The sequence below is a fragment of the Dermacentor albipictus genome, chromosome 9, assembly GCF_038994185.2.
Source record: "Dermacentor albipictus isolate Rhodes 1998 colony chromosome 9, USDA_Dalb.pri_finalv2, whole genome shotgun sequence".
In the NCBI taxonomy this organism is placed as follows: Eukaryota; Metazoa; Arthropoda; class Arachnida; order Ixodida; family Ixodidae; genus Dermacentor; species Dermacentor albipictus.
The window spans coordinates 88,221,567-88,233,598 of NC_091829.1; the positions used below are offsets into that span (position 1 = coordinate 88,221,567).

General features: G+C 46.0%; 1 protein-coding gene across 16 annotated transcripts in view; it reads left to right on the top strand.

The window, feature by feature from the left end:
* The window catches only part of Ssdp (Sequence-specific single-stranded DNA-binding protein), a 102,477-nt gene that overhangs the window by 72,755 nt on the left and 17,690 nt on the right, over positions 1-12,032 (top strand). For 8 of the 16 annotated variants that reach the window (XM_065440786.2, XM_065440780.1, XM_065440777.1 and 5 more), the window contains 5 exons: positions 327-365; positions 1,926-1,989; positions 6,800-6,859; positions 10,012-10,082; positions 11,649-11,742. In XM_065440786.2, coding sequence (XP_065296858.1) covers positions 327-365; positions 1,926-1,989; positions 6,800-6,859; positions 10,012-10,082; positions 11,649-11,742 — 328 coding nt within the window. The remainder of the gene's footprint in view (positions 1-326; positions 366-1,925; positions 1,990-6,799; positions 6,860-10,011; positions 10,083-11,648; positions 11,743-12,032) is intronic. The other 8 variants (XM_065440779.1, XM_065440791.2, XM_065440784.2 and 5 more) reach the window with 3 other exon arrangements.

Genomic DNA, 12,032 nt, shown 5'->3' on the forward strand with positions numbered 1-12,032 from the left:
TTGATGGCCACGGGTGACCTGCTGCCAAGCACGGCCTAGCAGCCTGTCGTTTACACAGAACTGCCAAGCACCCCGTAGTCTACAAGAATTGAAAGTTGGGCAAGATTGTACGAATGCATGATTGGCCCAACAGTGCAAGGAAGACAGAAGACAGATAATGGGACAAGCTCTGGAGTCCTGTCATCTTCTCCGCTCTCTTTGCCTTTGCGCTGTTAGGCCAGTCGTGCACCCTGCGGTTGTAGTGTTGCTTTTAGACGATTGGCTCGGCTGTGCCACGATGCGCAGCTGTATTGACGCGGTGCTCTCGTTTCTCTCTTTCTGTGCAGATGAACTACTCTTCAGCGTCACCTGGCAGCCACTATGGGGTGAGTGCTGCCGGTTAACCCAGTCTATCCTCCGCTGGCTACCTTTGCACGGCAAGCAGAAGTGCTCCCCATGCTCATTGCCGGTTGCACAAACGTGGCGTGCGTGCGAACCTTTCAAGTCCATTGGAAAGATTTCTTGCGGAACCCTTGTTCAAGGCAGAGCCGGTGTCAAAGTCGCGTGCTCGTGGCATACGAAAAGGATGATGCCTATACCAACAGTCTGCTTTTCTGACACTTGGATTGCAGTTTGCTGCTTTCTGTGTTTGTTTCTTTCATCTGTGCTTTTTAAATTCTTTACCATTACCAACCTATATCAGCTTAAAAGATTGCAGGAAAGGAGGCAGGACACAGAGGACTCTGGCAATTGTGCAAGCTCTAGCACTTATTGCTCTGTCTGCAAAAAAAAAAAAAGAGAGAGAGAGAGAGAGGAAAGACTCTTACCTGTGCCAGTGGTTGTATGCTACACGGGAGTGACTACTGGTCTGATGCAGGCGACATGCTTCGAGCAAAAGATTGCTCACTTGGGACAGCTGGTGCATATCGACACTAAGTAAAGTAACTGCACATGGGACAGAACGGAAGAGAACGAATGAGCCGCTACTTGTTCAGTGCTTTGTTCTTCTCTTTTATCTTGTTCCATGCGTTGTTACTTTATTTAGCGTTATGATGCATTGTGCATTTCACAGTATTGCCACATGACTTTTGGGAGTGTATTTTTCAACCCAGTAAAACCAGTCGATGCAGCAACCTTCCTGTCTTCTATTTTTTGTGTCCTTCTAAGCGGGTTTCTTCCCCCACCTAAGTGCTGGAAGTGGCTCAGATGCACGTATTGTTGCTAGCCTCATCGAGGAGCAGAGGAAGGACGGTGACCAAGGAAACTCTACATATTTTGAAAGAAAACTGCAGAATCATTATTACGCATGGAGATCTTAATGAAATTCGTGGACGAATTTCATTTCTTATAAATTTAGAAAGATGAGGTGTAATGAGTATGGCAGATAAGTTTCGTGGAAGCCCGCAAGATGGAGCAAGGTCCATGAAAGGGGGGGGAACATAGTCGTTCACTTGACTGTAGCGGGAAGCTACAAAGGAAACCCTATAAAGGTGTCTGTGAAAATGGAAGTTTTGCAGTTGAAGAAAAGTCCTTTGTAGCTTCCAGCTACAGACTGGCGGACGACAGTTTTTCCATTTTAGGTGCGATAAATAATGTCGCATGAATATCTGAAGGCATCGCAAGGGCCTTACAACGTCAGCAGATGGAGATGCAGAAAGGAAAGAGAAAGGATGCAGCGCTGACTAACAACTACTGTTAGTTATCTGATCAGTTATTAGTCGGCACTCTCATGCTGTACACACTTGCCATGTCACTCAAACACGCCCAAGAGAACGTTCTGGATGTGTTATCTGAAAACGCAAGCGCGACAGTTGAGAATGAGCGCAGTGCCAGAGCCCCCTCCTGGGAATTTTTCGTAGGAGACACTGGCCGAATCGGGTGACCGGTCGGGGCGCTGTGCCATTCTGACCGATTCCGTAACTCGGGTCTGTCTGTTCTCCAAACAGGGTCCGCCAGTGTCGGCGTCGGGACCTCCAGGCCCCGGCACGCCCATCATGCCAAGTCCGCAAGGTGCGTGATCGGCTGGTTGCCTCTCGCGAGGAGAGCGCCCCCTTTTCGCCCGCACATTCCGGCGCAATCTGTTTCGCTCGTCCGCATGCACGCCTTCTGCTGTGACGGCCCTGGCCCGTTGTCGTCTCTGTGCGCTGTAGGGGGCCGACAGGGTTGCAAGAACGGAAACCTAATTCCGAAGAACGTTGCGAAAGCATTAAAAGGAGCACTGACCCGTACATCGTAGAAGTTGTAGAAGCTATGCAAGACGTTTATTGCACCTGAAAGGATAATGCACGGCAAGTATGAAAGTTGGGAAGCACTTAGTGTATGAATTTAACTAGATACGAAAGTTAGTTTCGAATGCTGGCGTCATCTGTGTTGTTGTGACCCAGATCAATATTTTCTCGCATCTTGTAGCAGTGAGGGTAGGTATGGCGGCGTTACTCGTAAAAGAAAAAAAAAATGTTGCTAATATTGCAAGTGGCAGCCGCAGCAAACGGCAGGAACAGAGCGAACCAGTTTATCGTGATGTCATGACTTATCCACATCCTGTGAACTTGGAACAGAAAGTGTTTAACCGAAACGGGTGTTATAATAAATCACTTAGGCCAAGCTGGAGCTTACCAGTATTCTTTCTACGGTTTTGAGGGTTTGGCCTTTGCCTACTGCAAAAAAAAAAAAAAAAAGAAGTAAACAACCATTTCTCGCATCAGTACTTTTTTGAAAATTTCTATTGGATAAACCTCGATAAAATCACGAAGATGCGGGAAAACCTGCTGTAAGGTTAGGCAAAGAGGGACTGATTCGTCAATATTGGAAAAAAAATAACCTTCAGTGAAATAGCCACTGTTAGTTATAGTACTTCGCATTTCATAGCTTCAGCTGCAGCTTTCGAGTGCAAATTGAAAGTTGAAACAAAATTTGCATTTATATGCGTTGCTCGAGAACACGCACAGTTGTTTCAGCTTGACTTGCCTCATTCGTGGGAACTGAGTACTACCGCTGCCAGTTTTTAAAACCTGATTAAGACGAAAATGAAAAGTACAAATTTAATTTAGAATTGCCTGTAATAAAAAGAAAAGAAAGAAAACGTAGGGCTATTGAATATTGAACCCTGTGTGGCCCACTGATCAATTGCTCCAAACATGCCTGCGTACATTGAATTCTCAGTTATGTTATTAGTGCATTAGGGGGTGCCTAGGTTAAGAACGTATAAGCAGTACTATACACTATGATGGCTCTCTAGCAAAGGAGTCATTGACATTGGGCAAGCAAGGGAAGGTCGAGCCTGGAGTGAACATTTATACAAGGGGACTTTTTCATTGTCGTCGAGGCAACACGTTGAAATCACTTGTAGTCTTGACAAAGGCAAACCCCTTGTTGAAACATTGGCTTTGTACTGATGCTTGCCTTGTTTGCCTGCTGTTAATGATTTAGCTTCTCAGATGTCATGTTTGCCAAAAAATGAAAACGGGCATTGAGCAAAAATTCTGCATTGTGTATTGTGAATAATGTGCAGAAGTGGTTAAAACTGTCGTGGGGCTAGTCAATAAAGGCTTGACCCCCTTCCTTACCCCTGCCATGTTTTTTTTTTTCTTCCCCGATGCTTTTTGCCTCAGCGCATGCATTGTCGTCATTTCTCGGTGGAGTTTACTCTTCTGTGAGCACACGTAGCGGCAACTTGAAGCGTGTACAATTTACGAAGTCTAGCGTAACAATCTGACCTGACCTTTGCACCTCCTCTGTTTGACTGCACTTTTGTATACCTAGTTAAGGAAGGGCCAAGCATTAGGCTAGTGCACGAGATAAACTTGGGAGATGTTCAGGCCTCTCTAAGGCCAGTGCACTGGGGCCGAGGAAAGCATGATGCAACGCATCATGCCGCGTGACCAAATCATTCTCGCGCTGCTGGCAGTCTGGATTTAGCTGTTCTTATCACACGAGAGCACGACGAAAACGGAACGTGGACGCCGACCAAGATGAAGAAATTATTCATGACAATGCTTCGGCCCTCTCACAACCTTCATTCACCATGACAGAATTGGATTGTCTCGTCAAAATATCAGACTCTAGCACAGCCTTGTGCGGAGCAGATTGCAGAAGCTTCCACGTGGCATTGCCACCCACTAGGTTCTTTTTGCCCTGTAATCTTTACGGCGAGTCCGTGTTCAAGATGGGACCGGTGTATTTGTCATCCTGGAAGTGTAAGCTGCCAGTCCAGCTCAGCTTCATAATGCTCTCTGGTTCACTCCTTGAAGGGTCTTAAATGCTACAAAATTTTGGACTTTGTAAGAAAACCTAGTTCAAGGTAGTGCAGATAAAGGGGTGCCTCTGCGCAATATTTGAAGCTTGGAATATGAGCGGAAGCGTTGTGAAAAGCTAGCTAATATAATCGTTTTCGATGTAGAAACTGGAAAAAAAAAATGAAAGAAATGACGCCATTGCTGCTTGCCGTAAGTGACACATGAATTAAGTTCTGTTTTATACATAGCAGGACAAGCTATGAAGGCTAAAGTCACATCTCTTACTCTGAAGTCTGTGACCAAAAATATAGTGTGCCATGTATGAAGGATATTAGGTACGTGCCACGTGATTCGACGTAGAATTAGGTCTGGTACTTTTACGTTACAAAATGGGACATTACAGGAAAGGGCTTTGGTAGATGTGAACTTATTTGCCACCAGACGAGTGGAGTAACATGCTTCTGCAATGAACGGCCACAGTGCACCGCTCGCGCTTGCATCCAAATCATAGTATGTCACAACTACAAGCACAAATATGCATAAGTAATGTGTGATTTGACAATTGCGTCCATAAGTAACAGTTAGTATACGAATTAGTTATCTTGTATGCAGATCAAAATCAACTCTATGGCTGCATTTCTTGAGTATCTTCTCCAGCGTTGCCTCTTATGTGTGAAACGAAGTATAGAATGTACGGCTCCACTGCGTGTACTCTGAGATGAGATGTCTGCAGCGCGGTGAAAAAAAAAACTGAAAAGAAAAAAAAACGGGCTGAGACTTGCATTAGACCGAGAGCCACATGTCACCTACTTGGGTGCTGTCTAAAAGCCGATTACAAGAAAGTTATACAATTGCCAGCCCTGCAGCCGTAATTGCTCCAGTGGTGTTCACTACATAGCCAAAGTGAAATTTCGTTAGCAATGCGGCCCATATGTCGCGACGTTTCACTTCTTGGTCACACCATAACTCGGTGACAGCGCTTGATCACACGTATAGCTTCGTTCGTGGAACTGCCCTGAGCAAGCGCAGAAAGTGCTGCCAAATGGAGGAGGCCTTTCGGATGTCGCACGTCAACAAAGTGACTAGTACAGTAGAACCTTGTTTAGCAACTCCTGGTTTTGTAGAACTCTTGCTTGCAGAAAACAAAAAAAGCTGCTCCAGATGAGGGCACGTGCCTTCTTTTCACAAAAAACCCGATGTAGCTGAACTACCAGGTCTAAGAAAGTTGTTAAAGCCGAGACCATTGGGCTTGATGACACTGTTTCCGCCCAGGCATTGGATCCGAAAGCCAAGCCAAGCATTTTGGGTGAAAATGCGCCCCAATAACTGCGGTAGTTTTCTGCCGAACTTTCCGCTCGGCTGTCATCACCGGTGAAGTTTTATTTTGCACCATTCCGATTGCTATGAATGCAACGACTAATTTTTAAATTTTATTTTATTTCTGGCTTTCTTATTGGTTGAGATAAAGGTCCGGAAACTCGGCTTATCAGCCTCGACTGGTTTGCTATAACATGGTGCTACCGCATACAGAATCGTTGTGCTCACATGTTGAGTGAACTCTCATTGAGACGCGTCTGGCAGCATGTTTGTGTGTGCTGTTGTGTACATAGTTTTAGCAAGGTGCTTGCCCGCTTCGTAGCTTGTGTCACTTTTTTTTCTTGTTTCACGAGCACCTTCCTTGTTTTGTTCTATACCTTTCTGGGAGGTCACCGGGTGGTAGAGCTGCGCGTGCTCCGAACTAAATCGCGAATTTCATGAATTTCCCTCTGCAGTTCCCTGAGATGTGGAATGCTTTTGGGAAAGAGCTTTATTCCGCCTTGAGGCAAATGCAGCCCTTTACAGGCACACATAGAAACGTTGCCTGCTGAATGTGCATGGTGCACCCGTCACCAGATTTTGCCACTTGCTTGGCGAGAGTAGCTCAGGACATATTGAGCGTGCACGCAGAGGTGGCACAGGCGAACAGGGGATTGCTTCTGAATGGCCTAGGACATCCAGACAAAACAAACAGGAGAAAAGATAGGGCAAGTTGCTCACCCACAACCTGTTTTCATTCGAAACGGAAATGCGTGCACGTAAAGGAACGTAAAGACGTCAGCGCTGGGAGAATGTAACCATTCTATTCCAATCCTTTTCTGTTTGTGTTTTTATTAGTGGTCTGGACAGCACTCAGCAATCGTCCGGTCACAAGCGGTGGGTGATAGGAAAGGAAGAGAATCGAGCTAAAGGAATCATTGCATAATTACTGGTCCGGATATCTGACGAAGCTAAGGCCAGCGAATGAATATGGGAGTGTAAACACCGTTTATCGGCCTCAATTGCTTCCTTTTGAAACGCGTTTGATTGCCAGATTCATTTCCACATAAGCTTCTGTTTTTAATTTAATGAAGGCATCTGCTATTGGCCAACTGTTATCGTCTGCCGCATTTTTGCCTTTGCCTGAGGCTGCGCGATGGCGGGCAGAGCCACCTGGTGACCTCCCACCACCACCACCCGCACCCATATTCGTTGTTGTCATTGTGCTCTGTTGCTACGCTGCCCCCCCTTCCCCTACATGTGTTGTCCCCCGTGGCGTGTGTTTGTAGGTACCCCTGGCCCCTTCTCCCCCGCCAGCCATCGAATGAGTGCCCCCAACGCTAGACGAGGTGATGATGACCTTTGACCCTGCCGCTGCTCTCCGCCTGACTCTCCTGCACGCTTTTGTTGCGTTTGGCCCTTTCCCCCTCTCCTCTCGCAACAGGGCGCCCGAGTTGGCGCCTTGTTTGCACCGCCCATAGGTCTGTGTTTTGCCCGTTGCCTTTGTGCAGCAGAACCTCATTTGCAGTTAGTCTGGCCACAAGCGGGCCGTTTTGTGTCGGGAGCGTTGTTGTAAGCCAAGTCAGCTCTGGTCGCTAACTTGTGGCACGTTGCAGCGTAACAGAGAAAGACGCACACGTACGTGCACCACGGACGCTCGGCTGAACGTTCATTCAAATGTCGGTCTTTTATGAAACAGTGACAAAGCTTTCTTGCATTTCTTTTAACTTGTGTATCTGGTAATCCTGCCCTTCAATGTGCGTATCTCCGGGAAAAAAAGAAAGTGAGTGCCTTTATGCGCACTGTAATGGGTGATAAAAGCCTGGTCACCGTTGTATAAAAGGCTGATAGTTGCGAAGATTCAGTCGAAAGTCAGTGCTGTTTGTACGAGTTTTGCTCCTTGTCTTCTAGAGTGCAAGCTAATTGAGCTTGGAAGTTTGTTCTTGTAAGCTCATCGAACTGCTTTACATGGATATGGAACAGAAGATGGCAGATGTCATAACTGATATTAACTGCTGAGGATAATCCAGTCGTGACGCTTCAATTATCAATAACACCTGAAGTGAGGATATCGCAGTGAAGCAGTGCCACCATAGGTGTAGCTTTGTAGTTTACGTGTATGCCCCCCAAGTTACACCCCGATGGGCTACATTTATTGCATAGGTAGTTACAAAGCTAATGTCATGGAGATTTACGTCTTGCTACTTACAGGGTATGTCAAGTTTGTTTGCCGTAGAAATTGCATCATTTCAGTAAGGACCTATGTCTACATTTAATGTCGGAAGAGATTGTGTATTGCGGGAGGGTGCCAGGTAAAGGGAGGGACCTTCAGTAACGTACGCTATGTCAGGTGAGGAACTTTTTTTTCTTTTTTTTTTCTTTCATTCGCACGAGGGGTGTAGAATGGCAGCAGTTTGGGAAAAGTCCCAGAGCCTTGAAACGTAGCTTGCAATTACTCATTCTCTGCTTTTCTAACACCGTGTCGTGCCTTTCTGTGTGTGTGTGCGCGCGTGCATGCATTTGACAGTAGTGTACACATAAAGGACACCGAAGGCAAACAGGGAAGTAGGCCAGGCATGTGTACATCTTCGGATCCGCTTTTAAGCAAGCTTGGCACTGGGCTAGCTCGTAATAGAGTGTCGAGTGGGTCTCTTCTTGCAGAAGGCACCTTGCCGTAAGCAAGGGAGGTACTCCCATCTTGCAAGTAAACGTGTCAGCAGTTGGGTGCCCTTAACCAAGCAGGCATTGCCAGTTTGCAATGAGGAAGCTGATTGGGCAGCACCACCAACAGTCGTCTATCACGCTTAAATTACTTTCTCACTTACTAAACCTCTGGTTGCCATAAAAGTGATCTGGGTCTCCGTTTAGCAGATTCTTTTTGCAGAGAGTGTCCGTTCAAAACTTAGCAGAAGAATGTGATCAAAAGAAGTGCCAGTGCAAACGAGGTTGTCGGCAGACCAAAACCATTTTTTTTTTTCCGGCCACAGCATGCTTCAAGTACAACCGCACAAGACTATCAAGAGCACGCTTGCGTGTTCCCTATCGTAATGTTCATGATATAATACGGCAAGGTTGGGTTGTATAGCTGAGCTTCCCAGGTTGCCGAGTGCATTGCGTCGGACGCTTTGCTGTGTTGTGCGAGACCACCATTTATCCAGCAAAGCCGATTGCAACGCCCGTTGAAGGGACTAACATAATAATATGAAAATTTAGATTTGCAGATATTTCTCTGAAGAGTAGTTCGCCTTGCACCTTTGGCAACAATAGCTCCAGCGAGTTAGGTTAGGTTAACAATAAGTGCAGGTGTCGACCAACCATCGGTTATTTAGCACCGTGAATGATGGTGTGAATCGCAGATCTTGCCAATCTGCAAACAGATTGTGATAATTTGTCATTCAGTTCCAAGATTTTAAGTAACTCAAACTAGGTTTTTCTTTTCTGGCAGGCATTTCAATTCATTTTGTAGCTGTTTAATTGAAACCAGGGCAATTTGGTGGAACGTTGCCAATTATAAGATATTCATGATGAAAGTTGCCATCACTGGCCAAGTCAAAAATGAAAGATGGCTTCGTAAAGATGATTTCGGTACTGTGCGGTCACGGTGTGACAAAGGAGCCTGAATGCGCTCCAAAGCATCTCTACTTTCATCTTTAACTTTGTGATGCTATGTTACTAGACCAGACCCTTAACTGTATAGCTATAATGTGGTGTCTAGCCAACCAGGCAACTGAAGCTGGATTCACTGAGCAAGGTACATGAGAGAAACCTGCCTCTTCGGCAGACATAGCAATTATGCAACGATTTATCTGCGAATTCCTGTTGACGCCTTCCACTAACATGGGAGGAAAGCCATTGCTGACCATCTCTCTGTGCTGTGTAACCCGTACCTGAGAGATATTGGGGGGTAACGAAATCACAAGAACAAACACTCGCTGGAACATTGAGAGTTGGGTTCACAGCACTGCTATGTAATGTCGGTAGCTTGGTTTTTACATGTTGCTTTACAACCAGGGCTGCGTGCGTAGTTTAATGGTTCTGCTCATTTTTACTCTTTTTTTTTTTAGCCAGGTCCTATGTGCTGTCTGCATTTTAATGTTTTTCCATCATTGCTTGCAACCTTGCATTGGGCAAATGGCTGCCTAAATAGTTTGCAGCAGCATGCTATGGCGGCGGGTTGACAGCAAGCAGCTTCGCGAGTGTTTGTCAGATTGAGCGTCGTTTGCCACGCACCACCCTGTCTGCTTTCTCCATTGCATCAATGGGAGACCACAGGATGTGGAAATAAGGCGTGGACCACATTGCGGGGCACGTAGGTGCCATGTGATGCCGAGTCCACCCCCTCATGTAATGTCCCAATCCTTTGAGGCATTACAAATAAATTAACCGTACAGCCTCGAGTGAATCCAGCTTTGGAACCCAAATGAGCGTGCCGATATCTGTTAGGTGTTCCCTGTTGTGCGCCCTTCTGTGACCCCTTCCTGGGCCGTGTGTGTGTGCGCAGATTCTTCAAATTCAGGAGGTGATGGAATGTACGCCATGATGAAGCCCGTTCCAGGCGGTGGAATGCCCGGCGTAAGTTTTTTTGCACGGCCCATTTACTCCTTGCGTGCATGCAACTCTGCAGCGTTGCAGTAGCTGCAGTGTGCTTAGGCAGAAAGATGATGGCAAAGTGTGGAGGGTCAAAGGAGCTGGCTACCCAGCACTGTACTTAGTTTCATGTATAGCAGGCAACGCTACACGAGTTGAAGAGGTCGTCGCTCGGATTTATCATGAAAAAAAAAAACGAAAAAGAAATGTTGGTCACACATCATCATCATTTATTAACCTTCAAGGGCCATTGCTGGGCTATCAAACAAAGGGGGGAGCATACATAAGAGAAAGCCAAAATTGTAATTGTGTGATGTGAAGTTATTAAAAAAAAAATATGCAACGCTTAACTGGATGCAACTTGTACAAGGAACTGAAATACAACCACAAGGACTACAAGTGTTGCAAACAATATAAGGAAAACAGACAAAGTAAATCAACCGAAATGCATTAAGCAGCAAGTCCTAAGTTGTTTAAGTAATTGCCAAAACTTGGAAGGATTGCGTTCCACTATGCGATCATGTGTATGTCAAAGAGGGATATGATATGCTTAATGTAATTTGATGTCACACTGTCTCATACCTTTATGTTGCAATATATACGAAATAGTAGGTACCAAGGATCCGAACCTGTTTACAACCAAACAAGCTGAGGGACATGTTTCTCGTGCAGTAGCACACTGCTTGCACTCATGTCCCAGACATAGTACCGTACTTACTTGCATAATGAATGCATTTTTCAATCAAAATGTGTGTTTTTACCTCACATAATGACCACACCCTGAACTTGCTGCTGTGAAGTAGGAGACATACAATATGATTCGGCGTTCGACACAGCATCTGATGCGCCGGAATGGCAGCCGGATCCAAGACCAGATTGAATGCACGGCGTGCTGCAAGAGTAGAAGACATGCAATACGATTCTACGTCTGGTACAGTATCCAATGCACTGCAACTGTGACTTTTTCACCAGGCGTCCAATTTGGTGCTACGGCACGGCAAAACACTTCGGAATCCAGCTGCCGTTTGAGGGCACCAGACACCATGTCTGGACGCCTAATCGTAACCGTGCGTCTCCTACTGCACTTTAGAGGTGGCTGTGGAAACAAAAGTTGCTGAAAACTTTACCCTGTTTAACAAAGTGTACCCGCCAACTCTGTGCTAAATTTTCAGGAAAGAAAGTGCTATCATTATGCAAGTAAATATGGTTTGTTGCATACTGGAGCTCAAAAGGTATGGAACTAATACACCATTTAATGTAATCTTGTGCCCACAAGTTTTAGTTGTAATATGTGAAGTGTTCTGTAGAAGGCATTGCATATAAAAAACAATTGCACTTCTAAACACACGGAGCGATGCATTTCTATGACTAGACTACTTGCATTGTTTCCACCCATTGCCTGCCAACTACCGATGTGTACATGTCAGTGTGTCCCTTGTTCCGTGTTGCATGCAATGCCGGTGTGCTATCTTTGTGGCGCCGTGCATTTGCGTGTTAAGAGGAGCTGGACATTGTCCCTCATGGCTTGCCATCTGTCCCTCTGTCTTTCAGCAGTTCCAGATGGGACCCGGGGGACCGGAAGGCCCCATGGGGTCAATGGGGCCTGACATGGGCCCACCCGTCATGAATGGCATGTCCTCTGGAGGTGAGCACAGCGGGTCGCATTAAATTTCAGGCCAATTCCTTATTGCGACTTGCAAAACTAGAATGCCTCACCGGTGGGGAAAGCTGCTTCATCCGCATAAACCACTTGTTGCAACCAGTACCCGTTATCTGTGCGTTTAATGTCCATTCACAATAAGTCCAGGTATAGGGAAATGCTGACATACCAACTGCTTTTCACGGAACTCGTGTGTAATGCGCCTGCTGTCATGAAGCAGACATTGTTTTGCCTTGGCACAACAGGAATAAAAAAAATCTGTAAATCAGTTTTCT